Source organism: Ochotona princeps, chromosome 13 (genome assembly GCF_030435755.1).
Source record: "Ochotona princeps isolate mOchPri1 chromosome 13, mOchPri1.hap1, whole genome shotgun sequence".
In the NCBI taxonomy this organism is placed as follows: Eukaryota; Metazoa; Chordata; class Mammalia; order Lagomorpha; family Ochotonidae; genus Ochotona; species Ochotona princeps.
In genome coordinates this window covers 53,181,669-53,199,200 of record NC_080844.1, presented here as the reverse complement: position 1 = coordinate 53,199,200, position 17,532 = coordinate 53,181,669, and the positions used below count along the sequence as shown (strand labels likewise).

Genomic DNA, 17,532 nt, shown 5'->3' with positions numbered 1-17,532 from the left:
TTCTGTAAATCTGCCTTTTAAATAAATACAGATTTTTTTTTCTTTAAAAAGCAAATCCATATCATAGTTCTTCTTTGTTTGCTGGTACTGTAGTCCCCATTATGCCATTTGTTTATGCTTCAAATGGAAAAAAGGCCCCTAAAAAAACCGTTAAACATACCTTGAATATACTAAATTCTCTACCACTGCCTATACCTACAATGTCATGACACGTGTAAAGAGCAGAATTCTGGGAGCCGTGAGTGCAGCTGAAGGACTATATTATTGTAAAATACAGGGACAATAGCAAAGTGAGAAAAGGGAGGAAGGAAAGGGAGGGAAAGGTGGGAGGCCCTACACATACAAAATTGTAATTTTTCTAAACAGTTGCAAAAAACCCCACAAATCCAAGAGTATTCCTTTTACTACAACAGTAAACGTGAGAAGGTGCAAAGGTCATTTCCGCTCTTCTGTCGTGCCATGAGCTTAGTTCTCGGCCATCTGGCTTGTACTTATTGTACTACTAGGAAGATACAGTCACTGACAAAAATGAAACTTCAACTTTCAACTATATTTACTGATATTCCACGGGGGATTCTTGCATTTTCTAAACAAGATTTCACATACGTAGGAGCAGATTACTGAAGGTCTCATTATCATTATCGTTTAATACTAAACTCAACAAAAAGTAGTACACTTTAGTACTATCTGGCTGTTTCTGTACTTCAAGGTCTAAGAAAATTTTAGTTTTCACTCCAACTTCTCCAATAACCTTGACTTCTACTGTGCCCTTGACACCTTCTTTACTAACACTCATTCACACACACACACACACACAGAATTTCAAACAGTCACAGAAAAGAGAAATAAAAGTTGAATGCAAGCTTAAAGTCCACGAATAGCTTTTTCATAACATTCATTTTTCATGAACTTTTTGAAGATCTCTCATGTGTATATATAAACTCTAAAGTGGTACTCGGGTTTAGAAAAAAAACTACTCATGTATTTATTTACTGGGAGTTTTCATATACTATTTGCCAAAATAACCATGACGTGTTCACACACGGGAGGAACTTCAACCCAGACCTTTGGTGATTTCTGCAGACATCTTCAATGCGGCCATTTCATATTTCCTTCAAGAGGGAAGGGGCCCCACCTCTGATAACTGTTCCAAGCAGAGGCAGTACGAAAGATTCCACTATAAAAGCACATAATTATTGTACTTAAAACTTCCTCAATACAAAATACTTGCACACAATAAAAATTCAGATACAAAAAGTTATACAAAGTCTACACAATGAAATTAATCTTCCTCCGCACCTTGAATCCCGTTCTGAAGGAGATGCCACTTGTGAGCCTTCCTCGACCTGTTCTACAGAGGCTGTCGCATGTGCACTTCCCCATGTCTCCCTTTATTCCCCTTGACAGCACACTCTGGAGTACCACTTCACACTTCCACAAGCAACTTGCAATTTCTCCATATCCTTACCAATACCCAGCATTTCCTTTTTTATTTTTTTAAAGATTTATTTAAAAGTCAACGTTACAAAGAAAGGCAGAGAGAGAAGAGAGTAGGGTTCTTCTGCCTGCTGATTCACTACCCAGATGGACTCAAAAGTGAAACTTGGCCAGTCCAAAGCCAGGAGATTCATCCAGGTCTCCTAAATAGGGGCAGTATATATTGCTTTCTTAAGCTCATTAGCAGGGAGCTGGATAATAAGTGGAGTAGCTGGGCCCGTTGCAATAGCCTGGCAGCTCAAGTCCTTGCCTTGCCTGTGCCAGGATCCATTATGGGCACCAGTTCATGTCCTGAAAGCCCTGCTTCCTAGCCAGCTCCTTGTTTGGGAAAGCAGTCAAGGACAGCCCAAAGCCTTGGGACTCTGCACCCACATTGGAGACCCAGAAGAAGCTCCTGGCTCCTGCCTTCAGATTGGTTCAGCTCCAGCCACTGTGGCCACTTGGGGAGTGAATCAGCGGATGGAAGATCTTCTCTGTCTCTCCTCTTCTCTATATATCTGACTTCCCAATAAAAATAAATAAATCTTAGAGAGAAAGAAAAGTGGAGTAGCCAGGACTGAAGCAGCTCCATGTTAGAAGCCAGAGTCACAGGCAGTGGCTTTATCCTTTAAGATACAACACCAGCTCAAATTTCCTATTTTTGTTTATAACAATCATATGATGTGTGAAGTTGCATCTCACTGTGGTTCTCATCTCCATTTCCCTAATAACTATGATGTTGAGTTTCTTTTTATATGTTTATTGGCCATTCAGACTGCTTCTTTGAAAAAATGTCTGAGTCCTTTCCGCATTTTTGAACTAGGTTGTTTTTGTTGAGTTTCCTGTGTTCTTTATATTCTGTATGTAAATTCTGAATCAAATAAATTTCAATTATTTTAACTCATTCTACAACTACCTTATTCTCCTGATAATGTCCTATAATGTACACCTGCTTTTAATTTTAATAAAGTCCAAATCGCGTAATTCAGCCATCTGGGTATTCACACTCTTTTATTGTTCCTCCTCACACTTCAGCCTGCCCCAGGAAAGCAACAGCATGACAGAAATGTCAGTATGTTTGCAAGATTAGGTTATAAAAATCATGGTTTTTACTTTTGGATCTCCCCTACTCCTTGCCCTTCCCACCTGCCTTGACAGAAGCCAGCCGCTGCATCTTAAGTACATTGAATCAGGCTTATCCAGCAGGCACTGGGGCCCCCACCATAAACTCCTAAGAAACCAAGATGCCAACGACAGAGTGCAAGGAGGAGCAGTTAGACCAGGGCTGACCACTGCCTCAGTCAGAAGCCTGGCTACAATATTATGAAAAGTTCAGAGCCAGAACCAGTCAGCTAAACTTCTGGATTCCTGACGCACCGGAAATGAGACAAAAGAGTTTCTTATGCTGAACTTTGGAATCTTGAGCTGTTAAGTTTTTTGGTTTCCTACAGAGCTGCTCTGCCATATCTTAGTGAGGGTACTTGTTCCAGGGCCACCCGCATATACCAACATGAAAATACGTAGGTCTCTTATTTTTTTTAAAGATTTATTCATTTTATTATAGCCAGATATACACAGAGGAGGAGAGACAGAGAGGAAGATCTTCCGTTCGATGATTCACTCCCCAAGTGAGCCGCAACGGCCGGTGCTGCGCCGATCCAAAGCCGGGAACCTGGAGCCTCTTCCGGGTCTCCCACGCGGGTGCAGTGTCCCAATGCATTGGGCCGTCCTCAACTGCTTTCCCAGGCCACAAGCAGGGAGCTGGATGGGAAGTGGAGCTGCTGGGATTAGAACCGGTGCCCATATGGGATCCCAGGGCGTTCAAGGAGAGGACTTTAGCTGCTAGGCCACGCCACCGGGCCCACTCAGGTCTCTTATTCTAAAACAGCACAAAGGGCGGACACTGTGATGCAGTGGAGTAAGCCACTGCGTGGGCATCCACAGTTCCTATCCGAGTGCCTATGAGCGACATGGCTCAATAGCTAAATCCTCACTTTGCAAGCTCAAGAATCCCATGTGGGTGCTGGTTTGTGTCCCGGCTGCTCCACTTACCATACACCTCCTTGCTTGTGGCCTAGGAAAATAGTGGAGGACAGCCCAAAGACTTAGAACCCTTCACTCACGTGGAAGACCTGGATAAAGCTGCTGGCTCCTGGCTACCGACTGGCTCAGCTCTGGCTATTGTAACCATCTGGGAAGTGAATCAGCACTTTACTTTCTCTGGGGCAACTTTCTCTGCCTTTCTTTCTCTCTGTAAATTTCCCTTTCCAGTAAAAAGTAAGTAAATCTTAAAAAAAAAAAAAAAAAGTTTAAGCAGGGCCCAGCACAATGACTCACTGGCTAAATCTGCACCCCTTGTAAGCGCTGGGATCTCATATGGGTGCTGATTGATGTCCCAAATGCTCCACTTTCCTTCCTACTTCCTGCTTGTGGTCTGGGAGTCGAGGACGGCTCAAAGCCTTGGGGTCCTGCACCCATGTGGGAGACCTGGGGGAAGCCCCTGTTCCTGACTTCAGATCAGGCTACTGCAGCCATTTGGGGAGTGAACCAGAAGACAGATGATCCTTCTTCCCATTTCTCCTCTCTACAAATCTCCCTTTCCTATAAAAATAAATAGATCTAAAAAATTAAAAATAGGGCCTGGTGCAGTAGCCTAGAGCTAAAGTTCTTGCCTTGCACGTGCCAGGATCCATTGTGGGTGCTGGTTCTAATCCCAGCGGCTGTGCATCCCATCTAGCTCCCTTCTTGAAGTCTGGGAAAGTAGTCGAGAACAGTCCAAAACCTTGGGACCCTGCACCCATGGGGAGTCCCAGAAGAAGCTCCAGGCTCCTGGCTTCAGATCCATGTAACTCTGGCTGTTGTGGCCATTTGGGGAGTAAACCAGTGGATGGAAGATCTTCCTGTTTGTCTCTCTTCTTCTCTGTATATCTGACTTCCCAAAAAAGTAAATATTTTTTTAAAATTAAAAATAAACAAACATTTTTTAAAATGTTAAGCAAATGTATGATCTTAATATAACAGGATACAGGGGGGACGTTGTGGCAGCATAGTAACTAAGCCTTTGCCTGCGGTGCTGCCATCCCTTATGGGCAGCAGTTTGAGTCCAGGCTCCTCCTCTCCCTGCTAATGTGCCTGGGAAAGCAGCAAGAGATAGCCCAAATTCTTGGGCATCTGCATCCTCGTGAGAAACCCAGAAAAAGCTCTAGGCTCCTGGCTTTGACCAGTCAGCTCTGGCCATTTGGAGAATGGAAGATGGAAGATCTCTCTCCTTTTCTCTTTCTGTAAATCTGCCTTTCAAATACAACTAAGTAAGTCTTTTCTTTAAGAAGTGAATCCAAGAGCATTCCTTTTATTAGTAGTACATTAAATAAACCCTTTTCTTCTTCCATCTAAATCCAAATTGAACTGCATACAAGCAAAAAAGAAATCATCACATTAAATACCACATTCTGGGACTCTTTGTAAGCACAGAGTCTCATATAACAGGCTATGTTTGGGTGGCAGTTTATTTCTAATTTTTGTTTACTAACTCGTTCTCTATTTTTTAAAATATTTTAGTGTTATATTTAGTCAGAAACAAGCATTTTAAAAATAGAAAACACATACATGTACATAACATATGTTATACAGCAGGGCCTACTTGCAACTTGAGTAAATTTTAATTCAACAAAAACATTATTATTTTTAAAATAAATACTATTTCCAAAAAGGTGAACTATGTGGCTAATTTTTGTCTGATTATGCCACAAATTTCCCTTAATGACAGAGTCAAAGGAGCAGAAGCTTTGCTGTACAACTCAGATGGTTCTGATACCTTGGGAGAGGGGCTGCTGCTCCAATGCAGAAGGCAAAGCCATGTGTGATGCCACCAGCCTACGTGTGTGGCATCTGTGTTCCAGCTACTCCACTTCTGGTTCAGCAATGAAGCACAACCCAAATGCTCAGACACCTGCCACCCACGTGGAAGAGCCCGAGCAAGACCCAACCTCAGCCTAGCCCAGTGCTTGCCAGTACAGCCACTGAAGAGTGAATCAGCAGATGGAAGCGCTCTCTCACTTCCTCACTCCCCCCAACTTTCCCCTTCTCTCAATAGCTTCTTCAAAATAAACATTTAAAAAAAGGATCTTGCATAAGTTCAGCACATGTTTCATTTCCTACTATGTACAATGACGGTTAAGGAGATGTCCAAAGGTTGTGAATATTCCTTCCCAACTAGCACATTCCAAGGTCTATCTGCTGCTACAGTCCACCCCAGGATCTCCAACTGCCCAGATACTAGCTGTAAACGCTTGGCTGAGATTGTTGAGCAATATGTTCTGCTCTCCTTCCTCTGCTGTGCTACCAGATGTCCTCTGCAGGCCCCAGTGGCCTGCCATATCCTCCACGTGCATCTGGGCAGGCAGGCTATTGCTGTTTTAGCCACTTAGAAGGTGGAGTTCTGAGACATGCACTCCACGGTCAGACTACAGGTCCTATGATTCTCTCCATGGTTGGAGTTCTGAGTGCAGTGGTTCAGTTGGGGGATCCTAATAGGTACCCCTTCTGAGGTGATCCCAGACCTGACTCTTGTGTGATTGCCAGTACGGGATCTGGCTCAGGCTGTCACCCTGTCAGCCTGTATATGCTGCTTATTTTGTAATTCAACATGAAATAATCTTTACCACAAAATTCCACTTGATGTATGGTCAGTCATAAATAATACCTTGTATTACGGATGCCATTTTTAGTTATTCAGCAAATGGTAAGCCAAAGCTAACACATGGTCTTCCAAATACAACTAAAAATAAAATACTGCCTCTTGATTTGGTTTAGTGGTTAATGGCAAGAAAACTTTATTTTGTGACAGAAGCTTAAATTTATATACAACACGTCCCAAAACCCGAAGCACAGCTGGATAAGCCTTGGTTGACTTGGTTTATGCTCTGGCTTACTCTCAGAAACTTGTCTATTGCTTGGTCTTTTCAATTGCTCATAAAATGACACAAATTCCCAGCTTTTAAAACTATGGGTGGGGGGCCCCGGTGCCATGGACTAGCGGCTAAGGTCCTCGCCTTGAAGGTGCAGGATCCCATATGGGCGCCGGTTCTAATCCCGGCAGCTCCACTTCCCATCCAGCTCCCTGCTTGTGGCCTGGGAAAGCAGTTGAGGACGGCCCAAAGCCTTGGGATCCTGCACCAGCATAGAAGACCAGGAAAGAAGTTCCTGGCTCCTGGCTTCAAATCGGCATAGCACCAGCCACTGTGCTCACTTGGGGAGTGATTCATCGGACGGAAGATCTTTCCCTCTGTCTCTCCTCCTCTCTGTATATCTGACTTTGTAATAAAAAAAAAAAAAAAAAAAAAAAAAAACTTTAAAAAATATGTATAAAAAAGTAAATAAATAAACCTATGGGTGGGTAACTTGGGATCCATACTTAGCTGCAACATTTGCAAGAAACAAATTCTCGGCCTGGAGTCTTCCTCGCCATGTCTTCTCACAAGACCTTCAGAATCAAGAGATTCCTGGCCAAAAAACAAAAACAAAATCGTCCCATTCCCCAATGGATTCGAATGAAAAACGGCAATAAGATCAGGTATAACTCCAAGAGGAGACACTGGAGAAGAGCCAAGCTGGGTCTGTGAGGAACTGTGCTAAAACAGATGGAACACATATTTTGTGCTGTATCAACATCACTATCTCCTTGACTGTATCAAGCTAAGGATGCCACCATCGTATAGACAGCTGGACATGTTTGATTGAGACCCCTTAGTAGTGGGTTGGTTCAGTAATAAACATGTGAGACATTTTTAACTACTGTTAAAAAAAAAAAGAAACAAATTCTCAGAAGACATTTTTAAAGAGTTCATGTATAACAAATACTTCATGCATATTTAGGTTACAATATATAAATAGCAAGCTTTTGCTAGATTTTTGAAACCAACTATATGTCAGAAGCAATATGTGGTCTTATAATAAATATGTTCTGCCCCTCCTCTATCCACCCAGGGGAAATAATAGGAAAATGGTAAGTTCCTTAGGACAAAATGGTAAGTTTTTTTCATGCTTGGGATATGGTTCTGTGCATAGTAGGTACTCAGTAAATGTTCCTAAAGCATTGGTTCCTCAACAGTTAAATTGCTGAGTACCTGCTCCAAGATGAACACTCCATCAGATCCTTTGGATGGAAAGGTAACTCAAAACATGTAAATAAATTACTGCAGTACTGTGAGATAAGTACAATTAAGAAGCTAGCTATAAAGTATAGGGGTAAATAGAGAAGTGATTATGTCTTGAAAAAAGTTGGGAAGTCTTGTCTTCTAGAGATCATTTTTAAGCTGATTGTTGGAAGAATTAGGGATTTGCCAGATAGAAAAGTCCAGGCAGAATGTAACACAAAGTGAAAAGGCCAAAATCTAGGAATGACACAGTGTGTTCCTAGTTTGTTTGTTTGATTGTACTGCCTTTGTTTCAGGAAGAATTTAAGGTAATTTATGTTTCAGTCTTTTCATACTGGAGTGGTTAGAGATGAGACTCAAAGATGGCAGGAAGTATGTTATCAAGAGTTTTGTAATTGATGCTTGAATATGAATTTTATATAATGGAAAACGAACCCAAGAGGACTGATAATCAAATTTGTTGTGAATTTTCTGTATATTGAATGAATAAAGATAGAAATTGAAGATTAATATGTATATTTACATGATTTCATTTTTGTAAAAGGCAAAAGTGCATTTATGTGTGTTTATATATACTTGTATATACAAAGGAAAATGTTTCAAAGGATATACTTTAACTTGTTCACAGTGATAACCTCTGGGGAATGGGATTAGAGGGAAAGGGATTTATGTGGTTGTCTGTATACTGGGTGGGATATTGTGCTTTTATTTCTGTATTTGAATTTTTAATAAATATGTATTATTTAAAAACAAATAAATAAATAGCAAATTTTCACATAAAGAAGTCATTTACTTGTCCTCAAAGTAGCACAATCTAGGTTGACACTCTCAAAATTTCACTTAATATAATTGATTAACATAATAGTATCCTGGATTACCAAAATCTTTGGTTTTACTTTCTGTTCAAATGAAAACAATGACAAAAATATTTAAGTTCCATTAAATATCTTTTTAATAGTGTTATCAGGACTCAAACTAATTTCTTTAAGAATCTGAATTTTAAAGATTAAAAATATATAATTTTACACTAACTTTCTAAAGAAAGTATCTCGTTTATCAACAAAAGGAAAACAGCATTTATACAAAGCATCAAATGCCCCCAAAAGAAACACACATGCCAATATCAATTCAATGATATCCCATATATAAACTAATATAATAATAATTTAGCCTAGCGGCTAAAGTCCTTGCCTTGAACTCGCCAGAATCCCATATGGGGCGCCAATTCTAATCCCGGCAGCTCTACTTCCCATCCAGCTCCCTGCTTGTGGCCTGGGAAAGCAGTTGAGGACGGCCCAAAGCTTTGGGACTCTGTACTTGCAGGGAGGATCCGGAAGTGGCTCCAGGCTCCTGGTTTCAGATCACTTGGGGAGTAAATCAATGGTTGAAAGATCTTCTTCTGTGTCTCTCCTCTTCTCTAAATACCAGATTTTGCAATTTTAAAAATTTAATAAATAAATAAAGATTCCTATTTAATTCTTCAGGTCTAATCCTTATATATGATTCTTTTCATTTGTACTAAGAGGTCAGTGAATTGTGCAATCAATCTGCTTGTTCTTTTTTTTTTTTAAGATTTGTTTATTTGTATTTTTAAATTTTTTTAAGATTTATTTATTTTTATTGCAAAGTCAGACATACAGAGAGGAGGAGAGACAGAGGGAAAGATCTTCTGTCCGATGAATCACTCCCCAAGTGAGCCACAACGAGCCGGTGCTGCGCCCATTTGAAGCCAGGAGCCAGGAACTTCTTTCCGGGTCTCCCATGCGGGTGCAGGATCCCAAAGCCTTGGGCCGTTCTCAACTGCTTTCCCAGGCCACAAGCAGGGAGCTGGATGGGAAGTGGAGCTGCCGGGATTAGAACCGACGCCCATATGGGATCCTGCACCTTCAAGGCGAGGACTTTAGACACTAGCCCACGCTGCCAGGCCCCAGATTTATTTATTTTTATTGGAAAGGCAGATATACAGAGAGGAGGAGAGACAGAGATGAAGATCTTCTATGCAATGATTCATTCCCCAAGCAATTCGAAGCCAGGAGCCAGGAACCCCTTCTAGGTCTCCCACACGGGTGCAGGGGTCCAAGGTTTTGGGCCATCCTCAACTGCTATCCCAAGCCTCAAGCAGGGGAGCTGGATGGGAAGTGGAGCTGTTGGGATTAGAACCAGTGCTCATATGGAATCCCGGTGTGTTCAAGGCGAGGACTTTTAGCTGCTAGGCTACCGCACATGGCCCAAATCTGCTTGGTTTTTATAGCTTTCTCTACAGAGAAAGCCAGTTGCTATAGGGTTTATTAGGTTGAACCCAACTGCATTTCGATATCATTCTATTCACAGACTAATGCAGGCAAATTATAATCCCAAGAACTCAGAAATTAGAAGTGAATAAATTACAATGTATTTGTCCACATTATTTATTAATGCAAGTAGTAGCTGCACTACAAACATATCTGTCCTATATACATTTTAATGTAGCATTTAAAGAATTTTAAAATTTAAAATTAACTGACTTTTAAAGTAATGATATTTGAAGAATGCTGCTCCTGCTATGAAATCCTATCTCCAGAACTGGGCATATCTGATTAAGCCCAGCTGATCTGCCAGCTGGACAGATTCCAAGTTTCAAACCAGCACTTGGCAAAATATCCCCGTACCCAGCATTTCACATGGAATAAAACTTAAAGATGTATTGTGGCACTATCCTGAGAACCAAACAATTGCATAGTAACATGAATGTATTCAACTCAACCTCTTTATATTACATTTGCCAGTGTGCTTGAATTCTGAATCCATCTGTTATTAGTCTATTGGCATCTAACACTGAGTTAGGAAACACTGCTTCTGGTAGTTATAGCAACCGTTCACTCATTTAGTACGAAGTTGAAGACCGTGAAGTTCAAGGAAATACAAGCTAAGCCTGCTACTATGACTATGTCCATTTTCTTTTAGAAAAAAAGTCAGTCAGTGGGGCTTTGGCTCAAAGAAACACTATGCATTCACACATTAAATAATTGACCTTAAAAAACCATGTTTTAAAGGAGTTAAAGGGATAAATGATTAAATTAAATGAGTAATTAGGCCCGCTTCCCCCTCACCCACAAGGTTTTCACTGTCTCTTTTATAAAGCCTAGGGATCAGAGCCAAACTGGCCCTATTTAATTTGGCCAATCAACTTTCACTTCTCTTAATCATAATGTGTTCCTGGATATACATTTTCTCTACTCAATGAAGTTTCACAGAGACAACACTTCAGATGAAGAATAAACAATAGTATAAAAACAGTAATAGCACATATACAGCACATGATCCTACATACAGTTTCTTCAAGCTTGACATGCTTCTACTTAATTATGTAGGAAGACCAGAGAAGCAGAAATAGTCATTATCTCAGAATCTACAATTTCCTAAAGCTAAAAAGTTAGGGAAGTAATAAAGTTGTGGAAACGGAATCTACATCATCTAGTTAGAAATGTTATTTTCTGGAGCCAGTGTTTGCGGCATGGTCAGTTAAGCTACTGCCTGGGATGTAGTATCCTGTATGAGTACTGCTTTGAGTCCTGACTACTCCACTTTCAGTCCAGCTCCCTGCTAGTGAGTCTGGGGAAGCAGTAGAACTGGGCCAAAGTGTTTGGGCCCCTGAAACCTCATAGGAGACCTGGAAGAAGCTCCTGGCTTTGACCTGGCCCAGCCTGGCCATTGCAGCCATTTGAAGAAGGGACTCGGCTTACTGAAGATCTCTGTCTCTCCCTTTTTTCTTCCCTCTATTTGAGCTTTGAAATAAATAAATCTTAAAAAGAGAAATTGTAATTTCTGTCTAGTGTTACCCATTTTTTTCCTGAAATAGCATTTTAGAGTTCACACAGTTCTTATTATAAATATAATGTGCACAGACATGTATGAAACTGCTTTGCTATTTGAACTTGTCCATCCACAATCCTCCTGCTACCAACCTCTGCAGTCCAGTTCTACTTCAACCTATGTATTCTCTCTCTCCTTACCTTTCACAAGCACCAGTGAAGACAGCAGTGGGCAAAAGAATGTACATCCCGCCTTCCACAGCACTCCGGATGGGGAATGACAACTCCAGCATGCTAACACACAGACCATTACCCCTTGCTCTCATTCTTAATGCAACAATGTCAAAGACATGGCCACTAGGACATGACCTAGGATTAGAAAAGACTTCCCCAGCTTGATAACGCTCACTTGACTCCATTATTTTTCCTCCTTCGACTCCCTTGGACTATAAAAAGCCCCTCCTTATATGGCCAGTCTCTGAAGTCTCAGATTTGATATTTCTGGCATTCAGATAAGGAGATGCTTCTTGTATCTCTCCCTGAAGGTGTCTGAAACATTTTACGTTGATTGATTTGTAAGGTGAGAAAGATGCTCTTTCACAGCCTTTAGGCAATCTATCAAGTAAGCATCTGTCTCCACTGAAAACCGCAAAACAAATTTTAAGGGTTCTCAACACCAAATATAAGTATGCAAACTACAATATGTGGTGATAGGTTCAATTTAGTCATTCCACAATGCATAATATTTCAAAGCACTATAGTGTTGTGCCACAGGTGGAAGCTTAGATCACCATGCCACAGTGCCGGCTGAAAAATTATTTTTTCAAACAAGCTTAAGTTTTCATCCAGATCACCCACTAGGTTCCAGGTAGGGTAGGAGGGTGGTCTGGAATGAGGAGCAACGAAGTCATCCACCAATACAAAAAAAGCTCCAGGAGCCTACAGCAACACCATGCGGCCAGAGATGCTCTCTGGACAGCACTCTGCCTCACGCAGAAGGACACGCACAGGAAAGCAAGAGGGCCTGGCCGCAGCATCAGGTGGACTTATACAATCCTAATTCTGCCTCTACGTTAGCTGACACAGGGCAAAAACACAGCATGTCTAAATCTGTTTCTTCAGCTTATAAAAGTGTTTTTTTAAAAAAAGATTTATTAATTTCAGTGAAAGTGTGAGTTACAGGGAGAGGACAGAGAGAAACAGCTTCCATCTCCTGGCTTACTCCCCAAAGGGCTACAACAGCTGGCTGAGGGGGAGCCACAGCCAGCTTCATCTGAGCTTCCCATGTGGGTGGCAGGGCCCAAACACTAGGCCCTGTTTAGCTGCTTTTCACAAGACATCTGAGGAGAACGGAATCAGACGCCATGGGATGCTGACATCACTGCCTTTACCCTTTACCTACAACGCCAGCACCTCAAGTTTCCAGAATTGATGTGATGATTTAAGATGCTTTTGTTAAGTACCCAGCACCGTACATGGTACATGGCAGGTGCCCAAGAAGCAGTAACTATAAATTTACTTATCACTGATTCAAGAAGCAGCTGATCAGGAGTTCTCAATAACACAGAGAGTGGGTAGAGCAACCTTCGCAGACATGGAAGGAGTGGTGGCCTGTTGGCCCACAGTTCGAACAGCACTGTCATACAAACAGGTCCAGTCAGGTCAGCTGGAGTGCTGTGGCTACTCCCTGCACTTCCATAAGGTACTAACTGAAAGAATACCACATAAACTCTTTTATTTATAACAGCATCAGTCAATAGAAATATATATGAGCACAAATACAAACTATATATGCTATTAAATTTTCCAGTAGTGACATTAAAAAAGTAAAATTGTGTTGAGATTTGTTAATAGATTTTCTTAGTAAAATACATCGAAACATTTTGGGTAATCAATATAAAAAACTGACTGACTTTAGAGTATTTTACTTATACAAAGACGTTTATATCTGTTTTACAATTACAACACATTTCAACTAAGATTAGCCACATTTCAGGGGGTCAGTAATCATATGAAGCTGCTAGCCACTGCAGTGGGCAGTACACTACTGTAATTTTGGAATCAAGCCTGAGCATAGGGCCTGGCACGGTAGTCCAGAGGCTAAAGTTCTCGCCTTGAATGCGCTGGAATTCCTTCCATATGGGCGCCAGTTCTAATCTCGGCATCCCTTCTTCCCATCCAGCACCCTAATTTTGGCCTGGGAAAACAGTCAAGGACAGCCCAAAGCCTTGGGACCCTGCACCTGTATGGGAGACACGGAAGAGGTTCCTGGCTCCTGGCTTTGGATTGAGGCAGCTCTGACCATTGCAGCTGCTGTGGGAGTGAATCAGCGGACTGAAGATCTGCCTCTCTTTCTCTCCTACTCTCTGTGTATCTGACTTTCCAATAAAAATAAATAAATCTTGAAGAAAAAAAAAGGGTTGAGCCCACCCTATCTAAGCTTGGTTCAAGTTAGCCTTTATGTACGCGACTGACAGTATTTCACAAATTTCTAAATTGCCAAAACAATCCAGTTGCCTAGGTTACTATAATGAGACACTTGTGCATCAAATTATCACACATCAGTTATGACAAGCATATATACAGTATAAAACTAGTAGCAGCTGTGAGGAACTGTAATAAATTGGTGGAGGAATGCCAATCACATCAATCAATACCATTTCTTGGCTACTCACTGGCAGAGTCTATTCTAATCAGAGTGTATTCTAACCAACGCTTTAAAAATTCCACAAAGAGGGCCCGGCGGCGGCGTGGCCTAGTGGCTAAAGTTCTCACCTTGAACGCCCCGGGATCCCATATGGGCGCCGGTTCTAATCCCAGCAGCTCCACTTCCCATCCAGCTCCCTGCTTGTGGCCTGGGAAAGCAGTCAAGGATGGTCCAAAGCTTTGGGACCCTGCACCCGCGCAGGAGACCTGGAAGAGGTTCCAGATTCCTGGCTTTGGATCGGCGCAGCACCGGCCATTACAGCTCACTTGGGGAGTGAATCATCGGACAGAAGATCTTCCTCTCTGTCTCTCCTCCTCTCTGCATATCTGACTTTGTAATAAAAATAAATAAACCTTTTTAAAAAAATTCCACAGAGAGCTTTCAGAAAGTATGATCATCTATGGGAGGGGGAAGGAAACCCAAAAATAAATAAATAGATAACTATGAGAATCTTTTATCTTTAAAGTGAGATAATATTTCATGTTGTTTGAATAATTTGCATTTAGTTTTAAGTTTAACTGTAAACAACTTTGAATCAGGTAAGAAAAGGCCATATCATATGCTTTGCTACTCTACAATTTAAAATATACTTTCAAAGCATGTAAAGTACAACCAGATGCTCTTGGAAAAGAACTGGATTTTCAAATGTGATTGACTTCCAAAAGCATTACCAGAAACAAGGGCTACACACTGGTGAGTGCAAAGCTCTGCAAAGCTCATATCTAATACAATCTTCATTGAGAATCCCATGCTTTCCCACATTTCATTTGAAATTTTCAAATAAACATCTCAAAATGTGTCTCAAATCAGAAATACATATGATTGAAAATTCCTTACTCCTACAAAGATTCAGCACAGATCACACAATTAATGTCACAGAAAGTCCTCATTCTATCTAAAAAATGTAAATGAGAATTGATGTTAGTACCTGAGAAAGAACAATATGTTCCCTTGTTGTAATAGGCTTTGTCATCAAGTGGTCATTCTTGCACCTTTTAGCAAAATTTACTTCAGTCTTTTTTTTTCTTTTCTTTTTATTTGAAAGTCAGATATACAGAGAGGAGGAGAGGCAGAGAGGAGCAGAGACAGAGAGGAAGATCTTCCGTCCAATGATCCATTCCTGAAGCGACCGCAACAGCCAGAGCTGAGCTGATCCACAGCCAGAAGCCGAGCCTCTTCCAGGTCACCCACACGAATACAGGGTCCCAAGGCTTTGGGTCATCCTTGACTGCTTTCCCAGGCCACAGTCAGGAAGTTGGATGGGAAGCAGGGATGCCGGGATTAGAACCGGCACCCATATGGGTGCAAGGCGAAGACTTTAGCAGTTAGGCTACTGCAGCGGGCCCTACTTCAGTTTTAATTACTACACAAGTTTGTAATCATGAGAACAATCTTACTGTAGATTAACTTTCCACTACAAATGTAAAAATGTATCTAAATCTCAAATTGCAATAATCGCTATTAAAAAAACTTTCAAGAAATAGAAAATTATATTTTTATATATCTAAGATGAATACTCTGAGAATAGAGGTTTTTCTCAAATAACTGAAATAAACTTAATACTTTACAGATGCTATTTAATGAGCACATTGAAATACAATTAGCAAACAAACAAATCTGCCTCTGGAGAGTTTACAACAATTTTAATTCCTTAGCAGTACTAGTTTTTGGTTATTATAAAGGTAAAAGTTGGTTAAATCTGTAATGATGGATAATCATCAAATGTGTTTTCTCTCTCTCTGAACTGTTTCATTTTTCATTTAATTACACAGTACACAAAGAAATTACAGGGCCTTAACAGCTTGCCCTCTCATGTGGATGGAAAGACATCCTGTATACTCACAGTAAAATCAAAAGCCATTGTAGCTTTTAAGACTTTTAACATAATAATGACTCTTCATTTCCTTGAAAGATGTATTTCTCGGAATATCTTACTTTTAAAAAGACCAGGTTATCTTGAAAATTTGCTCTCTAAAACTGTTACCCCAAAATCAAATGTTCTAGGACAACACAGGGAAAAATGGAAACAAGATTTCATTCAAAGTCTGGTGCAGAAAAGAAAAAGCGTAACTGATGTAAATCAAGCACAGTATGCTGTAAGGTATGTTCTCAACGGCTTGGCTTCACTGATGCACCTGCTTCATAAGAACAAAGCACTAACAGTTCTAACATGATGGATTTTCTCAGTTACTGTGCCTTATGTAATGGTCCACCTATATGAAAATAATAGAAGATTAGGGTCATAAGCCCTATACCACAGTTCAAAGAAATGATCTAAAAGTTTTTTTTTTCACTGCAAGAGTGAACTGTTTCTCATTTAAATATGTTTATTTCTTTTTTTTTAAAGATTTATTATTTTTTATTACAAAGTCAGATATACAGAGAGGAGGAGAGACAGAGAGGAAGATCTTCCATCCAATGATTCACTCCCCAAGTGAGCCGCAACGGGCCGGTGCACGCCAATCCGATGCCGGGAACCAGGAATCTCTTCCGGGTCTCCCACGAGGGTGCAGGGTCCCAATGCATTGGGCCGTCCTCGACTGCTTTCCCAGGCCACAAGCAGGGAGCTGGATGGGAAGTGGAGCAGCTGGGATTAGAACCGGCGCCCATATGGGATCCCAGGGCATTCAAGGCGAGGACTTTAGCCGCTAGGCCACACCGCCGGGCCCAATATGTTTCTTTCTTAAAAGAAAAAGGAAAAGCTAAGGCAGCCAAACAGATCCAGGTTGACTTTTCAATGCAATCTTCCTAAACATATCAGAAACATTTCCCACCTAAGTGACTTGTTTCCATGGTAAGCATGCTAAAATTGGAATTACCTCCTTCCTGCAGGCCAGCATGCCTTTGTCAGGAAAACAAACTAATTTTTAAAATTTGTCAAGCTTTCCCTAATTCAGTAACAGACTTTTTTTAACAAAAAAAAAAAAAAGGAAAAAAACAGGTAACCATCATTTCTTGAAAAGAAACCTCAAGTCCCAAGAAATTGGTATCTGATCCTATTCTAGGGAAGGTCACCTGGAAAAATCCCACATGCCAGATAGCATAAATAAGGTTAAAAGGCTATAAATGTGACAAAATAGAGAAAGCAATGGACTGAGACATGGATTCAAGTTCTGCCACAAATGACATATCACCCTTAGTATATGTCACCTAAACTCAAACACACCAGGCCAAATTGATCAATCTAATATCTAGATCTATCCCCCCTTAATTCTTTTTTTTTTCCCACTTAATTCTTATATAGCCCTCCAAATGTTAGAGCTTATGGAGAATTCCTGCTTCTATGCATGTAACAGAAAGCCTGAAGCACTCACACAAAGGCCTAATTTCAATATCCAAAGAAACACGCCTAAGGAGCCCGCTACTGTAACTGAGACATCTTAACTGTTTGCGTCATGAGGGC

General features: G+C 40.9%; 2 protein-coding genes across 7 annotated transcripts in view; one reads left to right on the top strand and one right to left on the bottom strand.

Moving 5' to 3' along the window:
* ADD3 (adducin 3) overlaps positions 1-17,532 on the bottom strand; it is a 143,454-nt gene that overhangs the window by 103,701 nt on the left and 22,221 nt on the right. The window lies entirely within an intron of this gene.
* On the top strand, positions 6,925-7,293 carry LOC105941551 (large ribosomal subunit protein eL39-like). Its single transcript, XM_036495905.2, has one exon. It carries the CDS (start codon positions 6,942-6,944, stop codon positions 7,095-7,097), a length of 156 nt encoding a protein of 51 aa, XP_036351798.2. The 5' UTR covers positions 6,925-6,941; the 3' UTR covers positions 7,098-7,293.

Coding starts and splice junctions, on each gene's coding strand:
- LOC105941551 (XM_036495905.2), top strand. CDS start 6,942: ATGTCTTCTCACAAGACCTTCAGAATCAAGAGATTCCTGGCCAAAAAA.